Source organism: Augochlora pura, chromosome 1, assembly GCF_028453695.1.
Source record: "Augochlora pura isolate Apur16 chromosome 1, APUR_v2.2.1, whole genome shotgun sequence".
Taxonomy (NCBI): domain Eukaryota; kingdom Metazoa; phylum Arthropoda; class Insecta; order Hymenoptera; family Halictidae; genus Augochlora; species Augochlora pura.
The window spans coordinates 4,349,221-4,373,990 of NC_135772.1; the positions used below are offsets into that span (position 1 = coordinate 4,349,221).

At 37.3% G+C, this 24,770-nt stretch overlaps 2 protein-coding genes and 1 long non-coding RNA gene across 6 annotated transcripts; 2 read left to right on the forward strand and 1 right to left on the reverse strand.

The window, feature by feature from the left end:
• Positions 1–1,000: 1,000 nt before the first annotated feature.
• On the forward strand, positions 1,001–10,730 carry LOC144478810 (tripartite motif-containing protein 2). 2 transcript variants are annotated; one of them, XM_078197088.1, is made up of 11 exons: positions 1,001–1,947; positions 5,380–5,542; positions 5,634–5,807; positions 5,888–6,091; positions 6,184–6,432; positions 6,508–6,694; positions 6,829–7,265; positions 7,344–7,526; positions 7,599–7,706; positions 7,781–7,919; positions 8,020–10,730. In XM_078197088.1, exons 1-11 carry the CDS (start codon positions 1,928–1,930, stop codon positions 8,256–8,258), a joined length of 2,103 nt encoding a protein of 700 aa, XP_078053214.1. In that variant the 5' UTR covers positions 1,001–1,927; the 3' UTR covers positions 8,259–10,730. The 2 variants fall into 2 exon arrangements, with proteins under 2 accessions (XP_078053214.1, XP_078053205.1); XM_078197079.1 differs by lacking the exon at positions 1,001–1,947 and adding an exon at positions 3,777–4,699.
• On the reverse strand, positions 2,008–3,245 carry LOC144478885 (uncharacterized). Its single transcript, XR_013495416.1, has 3 exons — positions 2,926–3,245; positions 2,263–2,868; positions 2,008–2,156 (listed from the first exon to the last, which is right to left on the reverse strand). It is a non-coding gene; the product is annotated as an uncharacterized LOC144478885 (long non-coding RNA).
• A 378-nt stretch (positions 10,731–11,108) lies between the features above and the next one.
• Positions 11,109–24,674, forward strand: LOC144472618 (glucocorticoid-induced transcript 1 protein). 3 transcript variants are annotated; one of them, XM_078185870.1, is made up of 9 exons: positions 11,109–12,442; positions 14,442–14,602; positions 14,687–14,784; positions 14,875–15,017; positions 15,094–15,260; positions 15,353–15,479; positions 15,770–15,850; positions 16,858–16,993; positions 17,391–24,657. In XM_078185870.1, exons 1-9 carry the CDS (start codon positions 12,202–12,204, stop codon positions 17,569–17,571), a joined length of 1,335 nt encoding a protein of 444 aa, XP_078041996.1. In that variant the 5' UTR covers positions 11,109–12,201; the 3' UTR covers positions 17,572–24,657. The 3 variants fall into 3 exon arrangements, with proteins under 3 accessions (XP_078041996.1, XP_078041986.1, XP_078042004.1); XM_078185860.1 differs by having other exon boundaries at positions 14,687–15,017; positions 17,391–24,674; XM_078185878.1 differs by lacking the exon at positions 15,770–15,850 and having other exon boundaries at positions 17,391–24,658.
• The last annotated feature ends 96 nt before the right edge of the window (positions 24,675–24,770 follow it).

Below are 24,770 nucleotides of genomic sequence, written 5' to 3' on the forward strand. Positions count from 1 at the left end.
CGGCTCATATTCGCGAATTAATGTCACATGCGCCTAATGCGCTAAATTAGATACAACATTTAGGTGGCGGCGGTAACATTATTCCGAGAGATAAAATAAAGTCGTCTGTGCCCGCGAGCATGACTGTAATTGCGTTTAATGACTACGGAGTTTGTGAATCGTGTAGCGTATCATGGCGGTGACATGTTAAACGGCGATATAAAATTATATAAGACTGTAATGATTTATAAGGAAATCGCTCTGTGCTAATTATGCATCGATAACAGTTGTTGGTCACGCAACGCCGCAACATCTTTAAAAAGAAGAAATCTGAATTGTAGTTTCGGTCAAGTGGCGGATGACCCTAATTCGATGGCGCATGCCCGGATCACGTGCATCGAAAATCGTTTCGGTATATAAGAAGGATACAACCCCCTAGTAATACCTCCCAGGACAACGGTCGTCTCTCGAACAAAACCGTCGAAACTAGACTACCAAACTCCTCCTACACCTGGCAATTGTTCTCGAAAAACAGCGCGACGACCAAGATTGAAGACGGTTGTTCGCGACTCGAATCTCGCAAAGATTACGACACCTATGCAAACCCTCCTGGCTGCAGTGCAGCCGGCACTTATTCGAAGATTGCGGACAACGGGGCCAAGGATGCGCGCTGCTACCCCGACCTCGTCAACCTCGTCTGAAAAACTACCGTGCAATCGATCAACCAAGCTCAAACCAGATCCAAAAAAGCTGTCGGACATCGGTCGCAGGACCGTATCAAGCGGTCTCTGGATTTGAACGGGAATCAAGCTCGATTCCGACCGGAAACAATAACAAGAAGCCCGCGGTGTACGGGACAACTATTCATCTGTGAAGAAACGCATGACCTAAATTGGAGCGCGCATGCTCGGGCCGCGAGCAAGGACAGTTTCGAGGGTGTGTTTTCATCCCCCTGTTTCTGGCGTGTCGCGAATTTCTCAGCAGCGTCGACAGTGGCCGCGTTCTCGTGTCGTTTTGCGGGAAAAACGGCGTGTCGGTGAAAGATGAGGACCGGTGGCCGTGCCACCTGCTGGAGCTTAACGCGCATCGTCTGAAATCGATATCGCCGTCCTTGTCTCACGTCTTCGGCATAGTAGTAGCTCCGTAGTCGCAGCTTAGGGGTGAAATACGAGCGCGATGGAAACTGTACACGGGGGATTGTATTCGGAGTGGTTGTAGTTCTTTTGTGCGTCGCGGCGCGAGAAAACAGCGGACCGATTGACCTGCCATTGTTTTATCGGCTTTTCGCCACTTAGACGACGCCAGTGCTCGCAGAATACCCTTTTCGGGATGATAAAACCCTGTTGACGTAGAGACCATTGACCAACGTTCCCTGACTTCGTCGAACGGACCAAGTTTCCACGCACAAGACGACCAAGCCATCGACAGCCATAATGCACCGATAAGCACGCTGTGTCGCGTTATCGGTGTGGGCGTAGCAAGAAAACAAAATCGTGTCCGGATCCGTGACATGTATGCAGAGGTTGCATTTGTGTGCATCGTGTCCATTGTTTACATCGGGGGATCGTGACGACGCTCAAGATACACCTGTTTACGTCCACTGTCCATGTAGCTTTGTCCACCCTTTGCTCAAGGTGTTCGCGGTAATTAGGAGGAACGCAGATGCTTTGTTATGCAGCGTTATTTCGGGATGATCGTGGGAAAGAGCCGGATGCATGGCGTTTGAGGATCGTCCGCTAGAAGATGATGTTGTAAACGTAAACAGTCTCACGATACACGTATACACATAGTGTGGATCCTGTCGTATTCGATCCGATGTATCAAGGTGCTTTGTTAGTGTGCATATCACGCCCAGTTAAGATCCTTGCGACGCCATAAATAATATAACGCGCCGATACATTGCCTGTATAAAAATAAGTTATCATCTGAATTTATCAAAGGAACCTTCATGAGCTGCTGTCCATTCATGTAAGTATGTGACAAGCTTTCCTAACAGATGCCTAACACATGTATGTATACATACTCTGTTGCGCGATTTGCACAGCGATACGTGACTTGCATTTTAGGGGTTGATAAAAATGCCGATAAAAATATGTGTATATGTTTGTGCGAGCCGCGAGGACCAGTTTTAATACTGCATTTCGTTCCAGTTACTTAGGTTCCTCCCTTAACGAGTACTACAAAATAATTTCCATTAATATAATTCGTCTTTGCAAGGATAAATCCAACTAAATTAATATATTGGATAATAAATTCAAAGTTTATTCTATTCAATATACGAACCACCTCACAAATATCTTTCTCCTTCCTAATTCGTTTGTTAAAGTCCAGGCTCGATACTAAGCTTCAAAGTTCGTTAGCATCGTCGCTATCCGCATCTCAACCGGGGAGGGCGATAATTAGGCGAGAATGCATTCTTTTGAAGGAAAGTTTGTTTGGTAATGATGACGGATACGCCGGAAAACTGGCCGAGGAAAAAACAGGTTCTCTGTAAAGTAAGGAGTAGCATACAGATGAGAGAGGCTGATGGAAACATGAAATTCGAGACTGTAGGAAATGTACAGCTGTCCGTAGGGCCGGCTGTAGCAAGTGCATGGAAGTAAGCAAAGCATACACGGTATCGGGCGCTACACCTTTTAACGAGCGACTGCGCAGTAGACAATTCAACCGTCTACTACATGGCGGGCGGTATACCTCGCGCAAGCATACCAGGCATTTCTCCGTCTTTGTACCGACGTTGGTGTTGCGCGTCTCCTTACCCTTCAGCAGACTCTTGTATCTGTCTTCCTTTATCACTGGTTTCCCCAGTATGTTGCCTCTCGCTTTCGTGGTAAACGCTTGACGGTGCGCCAATACTCAGGGACGTATTACCCCGACGCTCCACTGAAACTGTTGCTCGAATTTAATAACGAAATATCGCAGAGCACAGGAAACGGTATTACGTACCTTGTCACGTTCCTATACGTAATCTGAATTACACACAAACACAATAAAATCTTCCACGCGATGCATACTGTTGTCTTATCTGCGCGCGATACTATTCGCAAAAATCGGCTTATCTTCGCCACCAAATTGAAAGCACCGTCTTGTAATTATTACCGTAACAGAACCGTTGATCGCCTGAAGTTCTTGATTTCATAGATTGATTAGGTCTTACTGTTGAGAGGCATTCGTCGAAGATACTGGTTCATTCAATCCCTTGCTGAAACGAATCACAACATTCATTAGCTTTTCTTTATTAAAAATGGATAAAGATTAGATAAAAATCTCAGAGGTTAATCCTTAATGTTAAGTATTAATTGAACGATCAAATAGAAAATTTTAATCAACCTTAAATTCTAAATTAGAGGAAAACAAATTTCATTGGGGGTATAGAAAAAAACTTATAAAGGATAAAATACTTGTTTCTCATTAATCTAAATGCATCAATTTCAATGGAATACGTTTGGATCTATAAAGATGCAGTCGTCGAAACTTTTACACTAAATTCTGAGATTTCTTCTGCACCAGTACAATACTTGGAAGAGATCCATTACGGCGAATCGTAGCCGCGGGCGCCCGCATAGTGCCTCCTAACATTTCGTCCCTGGGAGTGATGCCGGCTGCGGATGCAGGCGAGAACGTGCGCAGCTGTAAAACGTGAGTCGCTGCGCTCCGCAGCTGATGCGACTGGTCGTGTCCGTGGGTCTGTGTTTTGTTTTGGAAAAATGCTACGGGGCCACGAGGAATTTCGACGGTGTCAATGCAATCGTGCCGCTTGGTCGCGAGCTAGTGAAATTCGACGGCTAAATCGCGAGTGATAGCGGCATTTTGCACAGGACAAGCTTCGAAAATGACAACCGAGATCACCGAAGATACGCGCAGTCCCGAAAGTGAAATGGAGACAGTGCTGAGCGGGTGATAACCTTGTTGTTTCTTTTTCGGTTGTGGTTCGGTTGGTCGCACAATGCAAGAACTATGCCAAGCGGACGGTACAAAGCGCACAGGCTCGTCCTAGCGACCATTTCTGCGGCGAGGACAATAACCATCAAGAAGGAGAGATAGACAAAGAGCTCCCGTCGGCATATGCTTTGTGCTCGGTGGCTTCCGCACGACGAAAACATTCATTAACCCTCCGCGAGACGCGGCTGTCTCCAGACTAGAGTCGAAGCTTTTACTCGGTGACGCTTTTTATTTATATCCGTGGACGCGACTTTCCAGGACGCATCGATCCGTCTTCGGGCTCCTACGATCGTCGGCTTGAGTCGTCCACCAAAAATTCTCTGGCTTCCGATCACTGGGGGTCAAAATCGACCCGATTTCGTCGTCGAGTAAACCCGGTTTTTTTTTGGTTGGTATTCCGGGTGATTGATCCTGGATGTTGGAGTACAAAATTAAACAATTTCGTACGCGGATGTGAAACAGAATTTGTGAATAGAAAGTACCTGGATAGAGCGTGAGAATTCGATGTTTTGATTGTTTGTAACGCGATGCGAGCCGACGTGTATGTTTACTGGTTTGGTATCGCAGCACTGGGAATTGCAATTTAGGGGGAAGCTATCCCGACGAACCCGTTAGTGTCGGCCAGCTTATTCCGTGATGAAAATTTATGCGAAAGAGGCAAGGTATGCTCCACGCTCGTGTAGATCCTCCGATAAAGCCCGTGCGATGTAACGGATATATACATTTCTGAAAACAACAGAGCTAAATTCATTATGGAGGCGCTGCGTTTGGCCATACAGTGAGTTTATTAATTTATAAATATTGCTACGAACAACGTCTATCGAACAACAACAACTTCGCAACGCATACGTGCATACGTATACGCATTATTATAGACTATTGTTAGAGTACGTTCACTTGTCACGCTTGCGGTATCGTAGCAGACAAGTTGGGAATTATACGATTACAATTTCTAATTTGATCGATTAATTAATGCTTACGATTAGGTAGAATTAACCACGAAAAATCAATTTATGATTCAATGGGTTGTCGATAATAGATTGTAAATATTAACAAATATTAAAAATGTAATTATTCAGTGCAGTTGATAATTGTGTTTTCAAGTCTGCTAGCAGGTCATCAAAATCTATCCACTTTGAACTCAAATAATGTAATCTACTGTGAGAATGTTATCATAATTATTAAATTATAATGAAACAAATTATTACATGGATAATCTTAGTTTAACTATTGCTCCCTTTTTTGAATATCCTATAATTAAATGACAGTCTTTGGAGGTCTTAATATTAATTTTCTTTTTAGAAAATGTGATGTATTGTTGAATAAAGGTATCAATGTTTCCTAAAGATATTCTTAATTTATTGTTGTTATATTATTATAGAAGGAATTTGTTCACAATGGTTTTATTTCAATTTATTGCAAATATATATCAATATCTTTTGTTCTCATTTTTTTCAGGACACGGCTAGGGGAGAGGATGGTCAGCATGAGCTCAAGGCTCGTGGAGACAGTTAGTATAAACTATGAAGATTTTAATGAGAGCTTTTTAACGTGCGGCACTTGTCTTTTTGTTTATGACGGTGGAGAACATACTCCTAAGTTACTACCATGTTCACACACAGTGAGTATCCTCATAGTTACATTTTCTACACAACAGTCCTAGATCAATAACTAAATATAGAATTAATTGATTCAATGATATATATATACAGGTATGTTTACATTGCTTAACAAGAATTGCTGCATCTGAAACACGTGAACCTGGTGCCTTTCGATGTCCTATTTGTAGAGAATTAATAACAATTCCTAGAGGTGGAGTTCCTGCATTACCACCTAGTTTCCTTGTGAATCAACTTCTGGATCTTATGTCCAGACAGAGAAGAGAGGTTTGAGCTTATGCTTTTTACAGAGTTCCTCTACACAATGTACCATTAAATGTAACATATATTTTCTGTCTCGGTTACAGGTGATCCCAAAATGTTCAGTTCACATAAACCAGGAGCTATTATTCTGTGAAACATGTGACACAGTCTTTTGTACAGTATGTACAGGTGGTAATCACGCAGGAACATCACCAGGTTGTACAGAACATACTATTATACCATTCAGCATTGCAATTAAGAGAATGTCTGAAATTTTGCTCTACAAAGCCAATGAATGTATATCAAAGGTAATAATCCCTCTATTCCATATGTTAAGGAGAATGCAACTGTTTTCTTCGATATAAGAATTTCATTAATTGTGATCTAACTTTGGCTTCAGTTAACACAAGCTCAGGATTCTGTGAGCACAGAGTTACAACGTTTGGAAGCTTCTAAGGAGAGGTGTTTGAATGCTGTGGACAATGAATTTGCAGAAATTATTTCAAAGTTCGAAAGGAGACGCACGGAATTGCAAGCAGCGGTGACTGCCGCCGCAAGAGATAAGAAGCACGTGTTGGAAGAGCAACATGCACTCATAGAAGCCGAGAAAAATAAAGTGCAACAAGAATGCGAGGGCTTACAATATCAAGTATATCATTCACGATTGTTTACTAAAATGCATGTTTCCTGTTTACACGTAGATAGCGTTTTATTTTCATTGAAGGTCGAAGTACGGAACATCACACAAAGGATTGGAAGCTTATCTGACCAACTAGACGCGGCATCAGCACTTAGCGAACCTAAAGAAAATGCCTTCATAACATTCGAATTTAACCACAATAATGCTCTTTCTCAATTAGAGGAAGCTATTAATAACTTGGGACGAGTACGTTCTAGTACAACATTGCCAGGTATCCTGAGGATTGATAATACAGTAAAGTACCTGCTTTAAAATTGTTATTAATAGTCCAAACAATTGCTATTCTTGCTAACATTATTGCATTTGATAATGATAGTTGGTATAATCGACCACGTTTCATAACAGGTCTGTGCAGAGCCAGGTTAAAAGATCCTGCAATAGTTAAATTACAAGCGATCGTTATATTAGAGACTGTTGACTACCATGGGCATCCTAGAAACGTTGGAGGAGATCTTATCACTGCCGAATTAACATTAGCGGATAGTATGCACTCAGACAACCAAAGTTCCAGAATCGAAACTGAAATAGTAGATTTAGAGAACGGTACATACGAGATACTGTTCAGACCTCCGGTTGCGAGACGCTTCGTCCTGAAATTATCAGTTTTCGAGCGGCCTATTAAAGATTATCCTTTATTTTTTGATGCGACTGTACATAACGAACCCGTTAAAGTATATGGAAGACATGGAAGCGGAAAAGATGAGTTTCATCAACCAGTTGCAGTTGCCGTTGACGACGATGGCATGATATACGTTCTGGATACCGGGAATTCCCGGGTAAAGGTACAATTTCTCAAAATTCTTGCATCATCAAGACGTTGAAATTTATGTGATACTCATAGATGATATTATATTCTCCAGGTACTCAATTGTGATTTAGAATTTCAAAGGCATTTAACTAATGAAGGTCTGGAAGGCCGTAGTTGTACAGGAATAAGTATATCACAACAAGGTATCGTTGTTGTTAATTGGAGAACACGAAAAATAACAGAAATGAGCTCTTTAGGCGACACAATCAAGTCCTTCACTCATTGCGCATTTCGAGTTAGTATTTCTCATACTGGTAACCGTATGGTGGACTATTCATTTCATTAATCACATTTATCTGATATTTAGGAGCCAGTCGATGTTGCTGTAGATAGAAATTACGGACATATACTTGTGGCCGACAACGGTGAAAATTGTGTTTTTGTGTTCGATTCTGATGGCAAATTCCTCTTCCAGGTTGGATAATATTTACAGTCATTAATACTTTACGCACGATCAATCGTTCTAACATTCTGTTAATGATTATTAAGGTTGGAACGATGGTAACTTTAAAACTAATTAGAGCCGTTACCGTTGGACGTAACGGTGAAATTGTAGTTGCCGATGATCATATTCTAGTATTCACTGCTAAAGGAGACTTCTCTGAGGAAATATATTCAGAAGGCAAAGGTACACATTTTTCTTTTGTATGTAGAAGGGCTACGTTTGCGTACGAAGATATTAATTGTAATTTATTTATAGTATAAATAAAATAGTAATTTATTTATAGGAAAAGGCGCTTACGGAGGTTTGGCTGTCGACGCAGAAGGTAGAATACTCGGTACACGCACTGATAAGGGTCGCAGTACCATCCAAGTGTTGAAATTAGGTGGAGGTAATATTTTGACTGAAATCGACTCGCATAGTTCAAAATTACGACGTCCATCAGGTATTGCAGTGCTACCTGACAATCACTTAGTAGTTGTAGACCTGGGAAACGACTGTACAAAAAAATATAGATATTGGTAAAAAGCAGAGTTGGATGTAGCTTGGATTACTTGCTTTCATGAAACTTTTGTTATAATCCTACGCATAATTTTAACTGTGTCTATGTTTATATAAATTTTTTATATGCAATTTTTACGACTTACAAGCTTAGAATCAATCAAAATAATTTTATTGGTGTAGAGGAGGTGTTGATCGTATTTCACATTATAAGTGCAATACATACATGTATGTATCACATACACGTATGTGTGGTACTTATAAAAAAGAACGGTGTGAGTACATTTATTTATGTGCTAGACTTAGCGACGTGTACGTCGTGCTCCTAAAAATGGAAGAGACTTGATTAGTATAATGTAATTTATAGTATTTTGTGTCATCGTTCGTTAATTTAATTTATTTACTTAAAACCAGTAAAAGTGATTCGTTAACTTTTTACTACTTACCTTAATTATTGTCTGGATGTACTATAATACACATTTCGAATTGCCATAGTCCGATATGTGAAGTTCACAACAGTTATGCCGAGGTCCTGCAAACATATCTCATAGTTAAAAGATGAAGAGTTCATAAGAGAAATTTATTTTTCAGTCAGAATTTAATTGAGATGTTGGGTCACGAAATTTTAACTCGATACAGCCTGAATAAGATGTCGTAAATGTTATAATTAATAAATTTCTGGTATCTTTATACTCGATTGCTATTGATGTAATGGACTATTTTATACTTATTAGTGTCATTATTTCGTAGTAAAAATTATAAAGGACTAGTTTCATAATTACAATGACTTAATAAAATTTTGTAATTGTTTTTGTCCTATAAACAAATGTTGTGTGTAACGAATATTTTAAATATTAAGTATAATATCAAATTATGTTATAAACGTGATACTTAATATTTTCTTTCCACAAAAGAAGGCTCGTAGAAATGTATGTTACAAGAAAAGAATTTTATTACAGTCACCAAAGGAATTTGATCGAAAACACGTTTCGTATTCTTATGTGCAATCTTTTGTTGTTTTTCTATTGACAAATGTGCTTAGGTAACATATCATCGTATTTTTGCATTTTATATCTCTTTTTGTGGTAATCAAATACGTTTTCCACAACAAAGCACAGAAATTTTCATTTGTGGACATTAAAATGTTAAAAATACTACTCCTGTACTTATTTTGCACCTAGAATTAATTTAAAATGCTTTCTATGAATGTTTTGAGATCATTATCAGAGATCATTTGCTTTGACGTTCATGAACATGAAATTTTATCATAAAATTGACCTACACTGGTTATTATTGATTATCATACAAAGCATTTTGTATTTCCATTACATATTTATTACAGTTTTTTAGTTACAATTTCACTCATAAATGCAAAATATAACTAGTGTACTGTAAATAGGTAAGAAAATAAAAAATAAATTAAAGTTTGTGCTAATATTTGTCCTGTATCATTACAGATTGATATTACAATATGTTTTGTTTGCTTTTAACTTTTGTATGCATCGATTGTGATTATATTGTAAAGAAATGTTCACACATACAGAAAACATGATTGTAATTCATTTCTTCTGTCTCATTAACACCTTTTTTTAATTCATACATAGTGGGTATAACATTAAACATTTTTAGCATTTATATTTGATCTGTTACACAAATATTATAGTCTATAGAAATGTAACTTCAGGTGTATACTAATTGTGTTCATTTATAATATTTCCAAGATAAGGGAATCCCGTTTTTTACTAATTTATGGTTAAATAATAGCATATTTGACCATTCACATAAATAGCTGTGGACAAATGAGATAGATAGGAGGGATGTTACAATATACAAACATTAGATAGATTAGTAAAATATATGCTCAGTGTTGTGTTCACTCCCTCATAAGTAACTGAGACATGAGAACATATAGTTACAAAATAAAGTTTAAAAGTAAACAAGTAGTTGAGTACTATTGCAAGCAACAATACTAGGATTGAAATGAATAGATTATTGGTAAAAAGGAAGACGAATTATAATACTAAAATAGTTCCTTAATCGATAAACAACATTCCTGGTAAAATGCTTGATAGTATAAAATGATCATTGCCTAGTAAAATTCGATTATAAATACAAAGTAATTGCGTATGTTACCGTATGCAAAATAACAGTTATGCCATTGAATTTGCCTTTTATGGAAAGCACACCAGTGCCTTTGCAAAACAGGAATTAAATATTATTAATTCGATAAGAGCAAACGATGTGTATTGATATTGTCCCAACTTGCTTTCATTTCATTCTTTGTACTTAATATAATGCTTCGGGATAAGACAAAACCTGTAACACAATTAATATTACGTTTCCTCGTACTTCACAACTACTACTATGCTCAAAATTTGTACTACGTGATTGTTTCAACGTTTCGATTACAAAAATTGAATTACAATTGAAATCTAGTCATACGTTATCGATATACTATGCAGAATGGAATATTACAATGTAACAGTACGGTGTAATGTAAAGTTGTAAATAAATAAATATATATATATATATAAATATATATACAAATGAGCTTGATTTGTGTATGAATAAAATTCTTTCAAAATCCTCCGGAAGAAAGCGGCAATTTCGCGTGATTCCAATTATTACGCGTGTCCCCGTATCGATGATGCTGGAATTCAAATACGGGGAATAAAAGTAGTATTCGGTAAATTTCCATCCAGTGATCACCGAAAGCGGTGAAATCGTCTGTACAACGATAGAAATACCCATAAAAATTCCGTAGCGTCAATACTATCGAAATCAAGCTCGCGCGTAATATTGACTCGATCCCGCAGCAATTCAACCGATCGTACGGCGTTCGAGATTTCTCCGAGCGAGAGTATCGAATGAACGTAGCGTGCACGCGCCGTGGCTGAAAAACGTAAGCTCCGAATACTACGCCTGTGCCTCCTAGTACGTGCCCCCGTACACGAAAGTTATTCACGCACGCTATTCATCGGCTTGTGCTCCTCCATTACCGTACATAACGTGAAACGTAAGACGCTACGTTACTGGCCTGTACGTGTGTCGCGGCCAGGTGTATACAAGAAGATCGTTGCACACGAGCGTCGTCGTCGAGTACACGTATACCAAAACATACTTTCGATTGAAACGGCGTATACTCGTACACGAGAAAACGAACGGGGGTTCGGTTCGGCGCCGCTTGTGCTATCCCGTTTTCCGCGTTAGAGAATTGATCATCGGGGTTCGAGGCGAGCGTGCTCTCGGCCGACGATCGGAAGCGAGGCTGTCCGCGAGCGAAGCAAAACGGAATCGGTGAGGAATAAAGTGAGAATAAACAACGTATTCGCGTCGGTGGATCCTTTGGGATAGGTGATTCCGCAAAGGGTGAGTTTGAGTGTCACTGCACAAGCGCGAAGAGGAGAGAGATTCTCGCGAGGGGAGAGAGCGAGAGGCCGATAGGACGCTAGCTACGGTGCTACGGTGGTAGTGAATGGAACGCGGCCCCCACGGGTGAGCGTAGTACGACGCTCCACGGGCTAGCGTTGCACCAATGACCAGCCGGGACGGGCGGTCACGTGACGTGCGTGCCGAGCCAGCAGCAGAACATTGCAAATGACAAGACGCGTAGGGCATTGTCGTCGCGCCGCCGCTGCCACAGTTCCCGTCGTTGTTGGTTTCATCCGTCGCGCCGCCGCCGTCGTCGTCGCCGCAGCCGTTGATGAGATCTCGCCCGCCACCGTGAGAACGCGACAGCGTTTACCCTGAACGGATCTCCCGAAAGTCTGTCCTCGGTGTGTCGGCACTATATCGCTACTGTCGGCGCGTGTGCGCGACAAAGTCGCGGGTGCTCGGAGGCCTCGTGCCCTGAACGGTGCCCGCGGCGCCCCGTCCTATAGTACAACATATACAACTCGACACGGTGCACCATCGTACACGCCGACAACGTCCACCGAGCCCGTGCGGCATCCGTCTACATGACAAAATGTCGGGATCACAGCGGATGCGAAAGTCCTCGCCATGCTCGACGTCGAAGCAAGGCCCAATGCGCGCGACCCTGCCTGTAAGCTCGCTGCTACGACAAGGCCGGCAAGGCAGCAGCCTCAGGAAAAGCAACAGCAACAGTCCTACCGTGTCGCCGACGAATGCGAGTGCGTGGCGGGCCCGCATCTCGCCGGAGACCTCTTCCTCGGGACAACGAAGTCCCGGTTCTCTCTCTTACAAAGGTATTTACTGCTGCTACTACATCCCCCCTTTGCTCCCTCCCTCCCTAACCCTCCTCTACCTCATCCCTTTCCCTTTCCCACCTCCGACTTCTCTCTCTCACACACACTCACTCACTCACTCACTCCATATCTCTCTCTCTCTCGGTCGGTTGTGTGCGTGTATACATGTCGTTTACATGTCCTATACATGTGCCGTACTAGCTCCATACACACTGTTTTATCTTCCAATCGACTTCTTTGTTATGTCTGTCATTTTTCGTTTTCCAAACCATTCGCTCGGATCCTCGATTAACAGCAGATACTCTCCTTCCTCCCTCGCCTCCCTCCCCTCTCTCTTCGTTTCGTTTTTCACAAGCGTTGGTGTGTACACACCGACGTACGGATGCTTACTCGCTCGGCTCTCTCGTGGAGATCTAGTACACTGTCGTTTGTTTGTCATTCTATTGTCACTCTTTATCGTTCTTCAATGGGCCGATATGCATAAAACTATATAAATAATTTGTACGTGTCAACCAGGGTGAAAACAAATCATAAATTTTCTTATGGTGAATCCCTTTGACTTACTCTAGTACCAGGAAGTAAATATTGGAATGTTTTTAGTAAACACTACTACTATTTAATTTGGTGAATCAAGTATTTACTTTGTTGTTAACATTTTCCTAGCATCATTGGCTGGGATTCTTTATGTGGTATACTGATTCTTAGATCTTTATTTCTCACTCTTGTAAATGATTTGTTACTGTCATAACTTTATTAAATATCAAACCAAGATTAGAATTTTCTTTTGGTGTGCTCATCAGTATTTTCTAAGGGTTTGTTTATTATTCTCTTTTATCTTCTTTGCTCTATCATTATTTTTTGCAAATTTAGTGGAGGAGAAGTTGAGATACTTATCTGATAAGATATTTATCACAGTATTCATTCTCATTACTAGTATTCACTTAAAAAATCATTAATAAATGTCTTTAGTAGCCTTTATGTATATGGCCTATTGTTTACAACTGGATTTTAAAGTATAGGCAATAGTTTCACAGGAATTGTTTATTGTTGAATATCATTATTACTTGCAAACATATATTCTTGTTGAATATAATAGTTAATTGTTGAAGACCATTTTTTCTTCTTCTGTGAACACAATTCCTGTAGTCTCTAAATGTTGTACTTTTATGGAATTTATAGTTGCTCCAACTATTACTTGCTGTTCTTTAACAAGAAATAAAATTACATGTTGTAGGTTTGAAACACTGTGTTATAATGAACCAGGAATCAAGAGCAGATATTCCTCCTTCCACTCTCCCCTGTTTTATTTGTTTTTTTCATGAATTTCATACCTTATAATTTGTTTGTAATTGTATCATTGTCATTCCTGTTGTTTGTCAATGTTTGGAATGAGATTTGCTTTCAAGATTTATAATGGAAACCATTTGTTGTTGACTTATCATCGTTGTCAATGAATGTAAATTACATGTAACATGTTCTATTAGATATAAACATGATACTTATCATGAGAAATACAAATTATTGAAGAGTATTGTTCTTTCTTGTGTGAGCACAAATTTTGTATATCTTGGATGTTGTATAGTCTTTCAATTTATGGATATTATAAATGTGACTGTTGCTTTTAATGTCTTAACAAGTAAATGAAGGTAACATATTATGAATTTATGCATTAATATCTAAAGATAGTTTCTTAAATGATCGATTCTTCTGTAATATCTTCTCTCTTACACTTCATAATCTCTTTGCAGAATTAATTCGGTAACCGAATACTCATTCTTAGATCGGTTCCACAAGAAACAATTACAAAATTCATCTTTCTCCTTGACCTATCATTACAATTTTTTTTTTAAATTTAATTTAAGACACATATTCATTTTATCCAGCAACCGAATATATTTTTAGTAGCCCGGTTCTGGTTTACATGTACACTATAATACCAGCTAATTCTATTTCTTCAAGATCTATTGTATTCTTACTGACAATATTTTGTTATCTACAGCAAAATCAAAAACATTAAGTGGAAGATGCAGCGAAAGTTTAAGTGGAAACCAAAATATCCGGAGGACAGCATCATTAGATACTATCTACTTAAAAGGACAATGGCCCCGGGATACATACTACATTCATTCCAGTCTCCTTTTGGTTGATAAATCTACTCAGGTAGCTATGACACTCTTAACTCTACCAAACTTTAATGAGAAACTCTCTGAGGTGTTTACATTAATGTAATAATTTTGTATACAGACAGAAGAATGGTCCAATGAACCAAGGAAATTACACACCCGACATCCTACAGAACAAACCACTACAGATGAGAAGTTGGAAAAGTACTTTAGGCATCGGTACATAGACATTTTATCATATGTGTATATTTTGAAAATCTTTTTGCTAGTTCCCTGTAGAAATAACGCCTTATTAAAACAAATTCACAGGTTACAGCGTACAAATAAGGAAGGTACAAGTAGTAGAGAACGGACAGCTGCATTTGGACTCATAATGCCTGGTGGACCACCACCAGCTTTTCCTGCAGACCACACAGTACTTCTACCCAGTATTGCTTCACAAACATCAATACGTGAGTTCATTTGTTGCCTCATAATTCAGGCTCTGACCAAACTTGATTATTCATCTTATCATAATTACTTTATCAGACAATCAATTTGGCATGAGTACAAAGGCAAGTCCTATGAACATCCCTATGAAACCAATGAGGCCCCCGATGCGGTCTTCTATCGAAGGATTAAATCAAGAGATTGAAGGACTCGTCCTTAAGTCTTCAACAAACCCTAGTGATCCTGATCATCCAGTGGAAGACAAAGTAAGCAAAATATTATATGTTAAATCTGTGATAGATTAAAAATAGATACAGCAAAATATTGACTCTATTTAAATAATTATTTTCTGTTCCAGTACGCACGGTATCGTGAAATTACGCCGGAAGGACATCGTGCGCCGTTAGCAGATTTACTGAGGGCTACTCGCAGCGTTAATACACAAACACCAGCTACAGACCTTCCCTCCAGTTCTTATTCTTCAGGTAATTTAATCCACAAAGAGTTCCTCACGCTACATGTATTTTTACAAATTTTATATTCAAATTGTACAAGGTTTCTTGTACAACTGATTATTCTATAATATATAAAAAAATAGCAAGACGATCTTCATATCTTCTTCTTAGTAACGTTGTAACAAGCTAATTCTTTGATGAATATATAATTAATTAAATGTATATTGTAATTAGGAATATATATGTGTATGTGAATTATTTCTGGTTATTGAAAATACTATAAGTAACAGACTAACTATGGTGTGTGCCTGTTGAGACAGGCCCTCCATCTAGGAATTCTGAGTCTCCGCTGATTCCTGGTCTTATGGATGCCTCCCGTCCGCCTAGCGATCTCTTACAAGGTTGGCTCATTTTTGCGGAAATGTTGCTTTTGTCTGAATATTTTTTTTTTCTGAGACTCCTTCGATCGAAGCCGTTTTCACTGAATGCCCTTATTATACAGATAGTTAAATGGGATCTTATACGTCTATCCAAAAATATATTTTACTGTTTCGTAAATATATATATTTTGCAAAATATCTATACGTGAATATATATGTATATTTAATTCTGAAGTATGTGCATGCACTGTTTTACTTGAGAATATAAAAGGTGTATACATGTTTTACGGACAGCGAAAGTATCGATTCTTATCGATGATACATCTGGAATTATTTTCCGATTTTACATAGTAAATTGTAGCGTATCACACTGACTAAAAGATTTTATCTTTTCATGGAATACTAAATGCCAAATTGAATGTACACTATACAGTATGACATTACATGGTAAATTAATCTGTTCTTTATCGATTACGATGTATATTTATATTATCGTTTAATACCATTCGTGGCTGCATGCAGGCTTTATTTTATATAGCTTTTTTTTAATATACTATGACACGTAAAATGAAGTTTTATTTAAATCATTTTCAATGTAGCCCACTATTGAACAACTTCACCAAACATATTTTATCCACTAGAATGTAAGAAACAATGAAAAATATTTCAGAATTGCACGTCGAAACACTTACTGTAAATTATCACACAATTGCTAAATTAGTTTAATCATTTTATCGTCATTTCTCATACAGAATAAATATATATAATGGCAGCATAATTTTCGTAGAACGAAAAGTGTACATGCTTATATTTATTTATACATATTTGTATTTTTAGCATAGTGGAATGAAGTTTAATTTTGATGTATGAATTTTTTTTATATTTTACAAATGTACGATCATAAATGCATTGAGTGATTTTTGTTGGCATGAGCTTACAAAACTTTTTTTTCCAATCGATGTAAACGAAATATTTACGTATTGTTTTTACCTTGCCATTAATCTGACTGTTGTGATTCATTCTTTAAGGTGGAAGTCGTGGTTCAACCCCTGAACAAGATAGAGAAGGACGTCTCGGCACCTCTCCTCACATTAACAGGTTCCTAGCAAGAGAACCACCTGATGGCTGTGAGAAAGTCAATCTCAAATTCGTAGAGGACGCCAGGTAATTTGATTTGCATGTTATAATAATCGATCATCCATTTCTGGATGTCACATTTCATAAGGCATCAAAATGATATTGAGTTGAACTCGACATTATTTTTTTTCTTTAAAGAAAGAACAAAATTGAGTTCTGACAATTTCTTATTGAATCACAAAGTATATGATTCAATGTTTATCACGCAATGAAGTCTCGTATACGTTGTTAATTTGTAAAAATTAATATACCACGTGCATACAGTGTATGTAACCCTTTAGTTAAAAGTGACAATGTATAAAGGGATTTCAATTAAGATGAAGTGTGGCTCATGTGCTTGGACGTGATTAGAATTTTCGAATATACTATAAATGTTTGTGGCAACAGTACAGCGTCACTGAAGCATTAATATTTCTATGCATAGGCGACCCATGATAGACTTGAGCAAACTAGACTATTGCCCAAAGCCGTGTGTAGCATTCCAGTTAAAACCTAGCTTGGGATCAGCGTTCCTGCCATTACAACAGCCAGCCAGTCCAACGATGGTTGCAAGTGCATCACCCTCTTCGCATACAACACCGACTACACCTCCTCCAAATCCATAGTCCTGCTCTACACCTTATGGAGTAATGTTTATAAACCCGATTGGTATATATATATTTTTTTTTACCGACCTGATGAGTAGAAAGTGGTTTACTTTGACACGAAAGCATACACCGACAATGAGAAAAGTTACCGAAAAACAGCCTGTTTCCAGTGCGACACCCCCAACTTTTTCGGGCATCGTGATTGTGTAATTTAAACGGAAAGGAAATGGAAGTTCTAATTACGTCGATACACGAGATATATTGAATGGCATCCGAGAGAGCTCCGTTTAAAAAAAAAAAACGTTCGAAACAATAATAAAAATACGAGGAACAATAATTTGTGATAACTAAAAAAAGGGGAAAAAAAAGAAAGAAAAAACGACATTTAGGAATGAACATTGTGTTCTACAGGGAAAAAGACTAATAAAAATTGTGTATTCTAAATTTAGTGCTAAAAGTGTGCTAAACGACTTTAGTTTTGTATACAGGGATAAAAAAAATATTCAGAATGTCGAAAAAAAGTATTAAAAATTTGATTGTTGGGAAAAGGCAAAATTCTGCCAATACATAAACAAAAAGAAATGGTACATGTGCCTGGATTTATGTACATCGGTGCACCCCTCTGTAATGTTCTCATTAGATCTTTATCACTTTCGAGACGATTCGGGTTTGCATAGTGAAACGTGGAAGGAAAGGAATCGAAGCGCCTGTTAGAATTTTGTATTGTTTTGTATTATTACTACGTACGCTGAGAATATTCAAGTTAATTATTATATGAGGAGCTCGAAAATAGTGTATCCCTATGGTACATTATTTTATTTCTTTTCTTCTTCTTTTTCTTTTTTAGAATTACGTTCCCTAGATTTACACACGTACACATAGAGACACACACACGAGCGCGTGCGCGCATACACAACATTCTTTATTCCTCCCTTCATTTCTCTTTTTTTTTTTTAACGTCGCATATGTAAGATAAAGGCATAAATTAATTTGTCACGACAGTTTCTTTATTTTGTATTATGTGTACACACAAACGTGCACCATTTTCTTTCTTCGCATAGCTTCTTCTTCTGTTATAGTGATTTCTCTTAGGCTGTAAGGTTTCTACTTTCGAATGGTAAAAACGAAAGGAAAGAAAACACTTCGCTCGACTATAGTGTTCAGTGTCATAAAGAAGCAAACTTATGAAACTTAAGTTAATCAAGCAAGAGTATATTTTATTAATCGATAACGTTTATAGGGACTATTATACCATAGGGCTACAAGATTTTTTGGTTTAACTTGTATTATGTTAGTTTACTATCTGAATATGTACAACCAATACAGCATGCAATGACAGGTTGACGGATGTATGATAAAAATAGAGTGAACTATCGATACAAGGGTGGAAAATGTAATGAGTAATAATATGGAGAGTGCGGTTAAGATGAAATAATTTTGATCGAGGCAACAAGTGGACGACACGTGCTTTCCAAAGCCAAGTGTGTGGTATCAGGTGTGCAAGCATACAAAAAATGGCTCCCTAATTTGGCACAGTATTGGGTGTGACTGGAGGTTTTTGTATTAAACGCGGATGATCGGTGCGGGGGGGGCGTAGCGACAAAAAAGAATGAGAAAAAAAGAAAGGTTTTATCCAATCTCTGCGTTCTATACAAAATGACGGTATGCATGTGTTGTGTAATATCAGAAAAATCCTGTTTAAACCATCCACGAATAACAACAAATGGAGAGAAAAAAGAAACTCGTCGTACTACCGAGAGACAAAGAATTACCGATTTTCTACGAGCGTAATAGACAAGACACGAAGGGAAAAAAGAAACACTTAGAAACTAATTTAATCACTCAAACTAACGCTAATAGCATTTTAAAACATATTTTTAACGCGCGGCCTGTAGAAACGATTTTACTCCAAATAAATCTCCCACACGGATTAGCAGCGACTTTTTAAATTTCTTTCGTACGGATAAGAATAATCAAAGGAATATCAAATATTGTAGGAGATATTTTGATATGAGCTACTCTACTCTGTATTTAAAAAAAAAATGAACAATGGAAAAACGACAAAAAAAAAGAAGGAAGCGATGAAGAAGAAAGAGGAAGAAGCGTAAAAAGGAAACGAAGATGCGAGAGAAACAAAAAAAGGCGGAAAGAGAGAGTTATTCGTGCGATGGGTTTAACTTATTTGTTTAGTATACGCGGACATAGCCACTCAAGAAGTTCAATTTATTTTTTTGCTTTACCGAAACGCAGAAGAAGAACGTTTTCTTGCGTGAACGACTTTTATAGTTGCGGTCTGACACAGTTAAGGATCTTAAAAGAAAAAGTAAAATAAATAAGATCGAGAGCAGGGAAGAACAGTTTTTTAAATACAATAGTAATATACTTTCTAATATTGTAATGTATCTAGCTACGACAGTGAAAGGAAGCGGAAGGGGAAGGAAGAAGAAGAAAAAAAAAAATGAGATGTTAACACATAAAGTACCTGGCACACTGCTCTATGCTCTTTTTTATCCAGCTCACTAGGAAGTTCATGCCTTAGAATGCGTGGCAGAGTGTGCTAAATAGACAGGAAGGTTAATAATCAGAGAGTCAGGAATATATAAATGAAAAAAAAATGGCACTGGCTAGTTAACGAGTATACAATACAAGAAATAAAAAAAAACTAATCTGCTATCTACTAGCTTAAGAAGAATCTTTTTTTTTCTATTTATTTTCGCTATGGATCTAAATGACATTATCTCATCGCTGTAAGGATTACAATTACGTGAACGCGCGTCCGTCGAAGTTCGCGACCTACTCCAGGAGTAAAAAAAAAGAAAGAAAGAAATAAACGAAAGAAGAAAGGAAACGACAGATAAAGACAAAAGAAAGAAACTTATCGATCGCGTATCTCATCTGTTGGCATATTTTCACTTCAACGGAGGAAAGAAAAGAAATACGAGTAAAACAAAATAATAACAAGTGGGGGATAAAAAGAAACGGATGTTTTAAAAAAAACACTTAAACAGACATTGTATTAATCATAGTGAATAAAAGGAAAAAGAACGTTTCATACTTTTACTAAAATAAGCAGAGGAGGAAAAAAAAAAGAATTACTTTAGAGAGAAAGGCTAGCCTTATTATTTTTTAACTACACTCATAAGGCTCCACTTTTTAACCTTCATGTACTTGCGTAATGTGTTATCATTGTTAAGCTTTTGTTGTGAGTTCTCCTGTGAACAGAGAGGAATGCGTGTAAAGACTGCTAACACTAAAGATTACCTGTTGTTTGGATATATAGGAACCGAAAAAATTTAAAAAAAAAAAGATATGCGAAACCTGGAAAAATTAGGCTCAAATTCGTATCTCTCTCTCTCTCTCTCTCTCTATCTTTCTCTCTCTCTCTCTCTCTCTCTCTCTCTCTCTCTCTATCTATCTATCTATCTTTCTCTCCGGTTACCTATGAAACGATAATAGGGGATAATTACTCTTTCAAACGATTCGTTAACTAAATGATCCTTACGTGACTACTGTTCGGTACATTCTTTCTACATATCTAAAATCTGAGCAGGCTTCAGAAATGGCAAAATGATTATGTCAATTACGAGTTCATTTATCCCTAGGACTGTCCAAACGTATCGTTGTAGTGTCTCGCCTAACAACAACAAGAACAAAAAAAAAAGGAAAGAAAAAAGAACACAAGAAAAAGCAACAAGCACGATTGTTGGTATATGTACATTGTAATTTGTAAGATGCTCATAAGGACGACACTTGTGCAAACGTTTTTTAGCGCATAAACGAAACACGTAAACCATATAATACGTTGTACAGATATCTCGCGAAAAGAAAAAGAAAAACGAAAAGACAAAGACGATGAAAGAATTAAAAAAAATGGGGAAGCGAAAGATTTTTATATACTTGGTGAAGAAAAAAAGTTAAACGCGAAGCTTTTATCGAATTGTTTTCATAATAAATATATGAAATATATTATTTATTGTTTTTTTTTATTCTGGGAGGGGCTGAACCTTCTTTTTATGTCGAGTGTAACGATTCCATGTAAATGACGTGTATATAGAAATTTTGAAAAAAAAACTCGGTGGGGGATTCGATTCGACTGTTAATTAAGAATTCTATATATATATTTTCATTAATGTTTGATTGTTTCTTTTTATTTTGAAATTATTTTATCGATCAACGCTATTGTAAAGAAAGAGGAAACGTTTACGGTTGAGTTTTCGAATGTTTATGTGCGTGGGAGGGGGGTTTCGGCTCGAATTGTTTTTTAATTGTCAAATCGCGACGCGGAGTATCTTACAATGTATAAGCGATGGAAAAAAAGAGAGAGGCAGCGCTGCTAGCAGATTCGCAACGGTACATCGAAAATCAATAAACTTAAATAAAATACATTTATAAGGGGATCTATTCTCGAATCTGTCCTAGGGCTAAATCAAAATTAGTCAGCGAAAGTGAGCTAGTGAATGTAAATAATAATTTAAAGCCGTTTTGACGATGAAACCTTTGTACGGAACGTAGTGACTAAGGCCAACGAATTCTGTACTTTTTCGTGTGTCTCTCGCGGGAAGTTCGTTGAACGAAAAGGAAAGGAAAACTTGTGGATCAATGCGAACTTTTAAAGAATGTGTATAAAAAAACAAACAAACAAACAAAGATATTACCACGAAACACTGGCCTGTCCATAGTCAACTGAGATTAGACTCCTTTTTCCGAACGGCACAATGCAATTATCAAAATCATAGTAAAACGTTAATTTTCGTTTCTCTAACAAACGAGTACATATTATTAGTTTAAAAGTTTTCAGAATTTTGTTCGCTTCCTTTACAATCTATATTTTCATTCCCTCTTCCTTGTTTTAAATGATTTTTTTACCTTCTTTTTTTATTCTTATTTCGACGACGTTGATATTGAATTGAAATCTCTGCGAACCGAGATTATCAATAATATTTCAGCGGACGGGACGTTTATGTATATCAGTATTGTAAAGTATCCTAATTTCTTTAACGACGATCGAGATTTCATTTTTCACTTCGATCCAATTTAATTCTTCATCGAAACGGGAACATTTTTGTGTAGATAAACTCATATATTTTTCTGCGAATTAAAAATACTCTTTTTTTCTCTCACTCTCTCCTTTTTCTCTCTCTCTTTCTTTCTTTTTCTTTAAGCGATAAGTTTACACATTGTATTTCTTCGTGCATTATCGAATCTCGAGACATAAAGGCAGATTAAAGTTGTAAGGTTTTAGTGCGTACGAATATTATTGCCTTATCTTCGAGTATTTTCTATCATTATTATACATTATTTATATTTGATATTCAAATGTTTTGACGATTCGTATAATTTAAAGATATTTTTGAAATACTTTTTAGTTTCCTCCGTCTTTTTTTTCCTATTACTATTCTCCCTTCTTTTTTACGTTTTTGTATTAGAAAAGAATCTTCTTCTTTTTGTATTCGTGTCTCTCCTTGTTCCGAAACGACTGAACAACGTTTGATGATTTTTGTCACCCTCTCACAAGACGAACGATTTTCTACAGACTGTCCCAATATTTCTGGTGCGATCGCTGCAATTTATTTTCGAAATAAAATCGAAAATATAGAACGAAGGATTTTTAATTGTAACAGGCTTCGTTCGCGAGAAAAACGAGTTTGAAATGTGTCTGTTCGTGGCTCACTCTGTTTCTACTTGCTCATGCTCGACGAATCTTTGAACTGAATTTTCTCGGAAACGAAGTACGCTAAAACTTTATTCTATATTTTCGGTAACACCTTTTTCGTTACTACAGATGGGATAAAAAAAAACACTTGGCGAGTGGTTCAAAAGAACAAGAGAAATAATTTTAAGTCTATTCAAAGTTTTAAATATACTTTAGTCTGAAATTTTCGAGTTTTGCGCGATTTAAACAAAAAATATATTCAGACTTTAATTTCGCGAGAATTTAATTGTATCTAAATCGAGTTAGTTTGAATTTAAATTGAACAAGTATTCGAGTACTTGAATTTCGATTAAAACGGTATTTCAGTATTTATACTCGAGTACCAATAAATTCGTGCAATAATAAGAGTCTATTAATTAGTATTCGAATTTATGTTAAGTATAAATATAGTCCCATCTTTAAAAATCCGCCTCTACGATTGCGCCATAAATGCTAGGACATACTGTATCGTATAATGTGTTTGGAAATTAATGTATCTAATTTGTAATCGATTTTCTAATTAATGTAAAACGCGTATTGTTACGTTACGGGACTTACTATGATTATGATGCTATGATTGCGACGCGCTAATAACATAGATTCCATAGATTCGTTTAAAGCGTATGTAATTACAATTAATACATTGACTGCCACGCAGTCTTACTTACTTCGATACGAGTCCGTATCGAACTAAACGTAAGCGAACTTTTTCAACCCTGGAGAAAAACCAAACAAACGTCGCGAATCTGTCGAGGTTTGTCGTCTACTTTGTTGCTCTGCCGGGCAAAAAATGAAGTATAAACACGTTCGTCGTGCGCCATCGTCGCGAACACGCACCTACATTTAACAATAATAAATACCGTTGGTTCCTTTGTAACAGAGAAATGCATTAACGGTTCCACACAACTCTCGGCGGTCAAGGTATTAACGATGATTATCATTAATGACTCGATAAACTTTGCTATTACAAGAAACTTTTTCAATCTCAATATGGGAAGGTACAAGAGCGAACGCGGGCCCGTCTGTCTATCATCCGGTCAGTACAAATAAAAAGGAAAACTAATCCAAACGGAACAACTGAAAAATTCTTCAAATGACGCGCACACGCGATTGATCTTTAAACGATCCACGCGTGGAGACTTCGTTCTTCGACAAAAATTGGTTGGCTTGGGGGAAATTCTTTCTTGTCTTACCTCTCCATAGTGAGACTCCTATGCAAACTTGTTAAACCTGTGAATCTTATATGCGAATTAGTTGTATTATTTACCAGCATAATACTGTATGTACTTGTTCCAATAACAATATGCACTTTTATTTTTATCATAAAGTATAAATGGAAAAGTGTACCTTTTTATATTACTGTTAAGGCGCCTTATATGAATAAAATTTTTAGAAAATGAGATTTAACTTAATATCGTACAATTTAATGGTGTAACAGCTTACAAATAGTTCTCTTTCTTTTCTTTGTATTTCATTTCACAGCTATTCTCATCCGTTTTTTAATCAATCGTCTCTCATACCGATG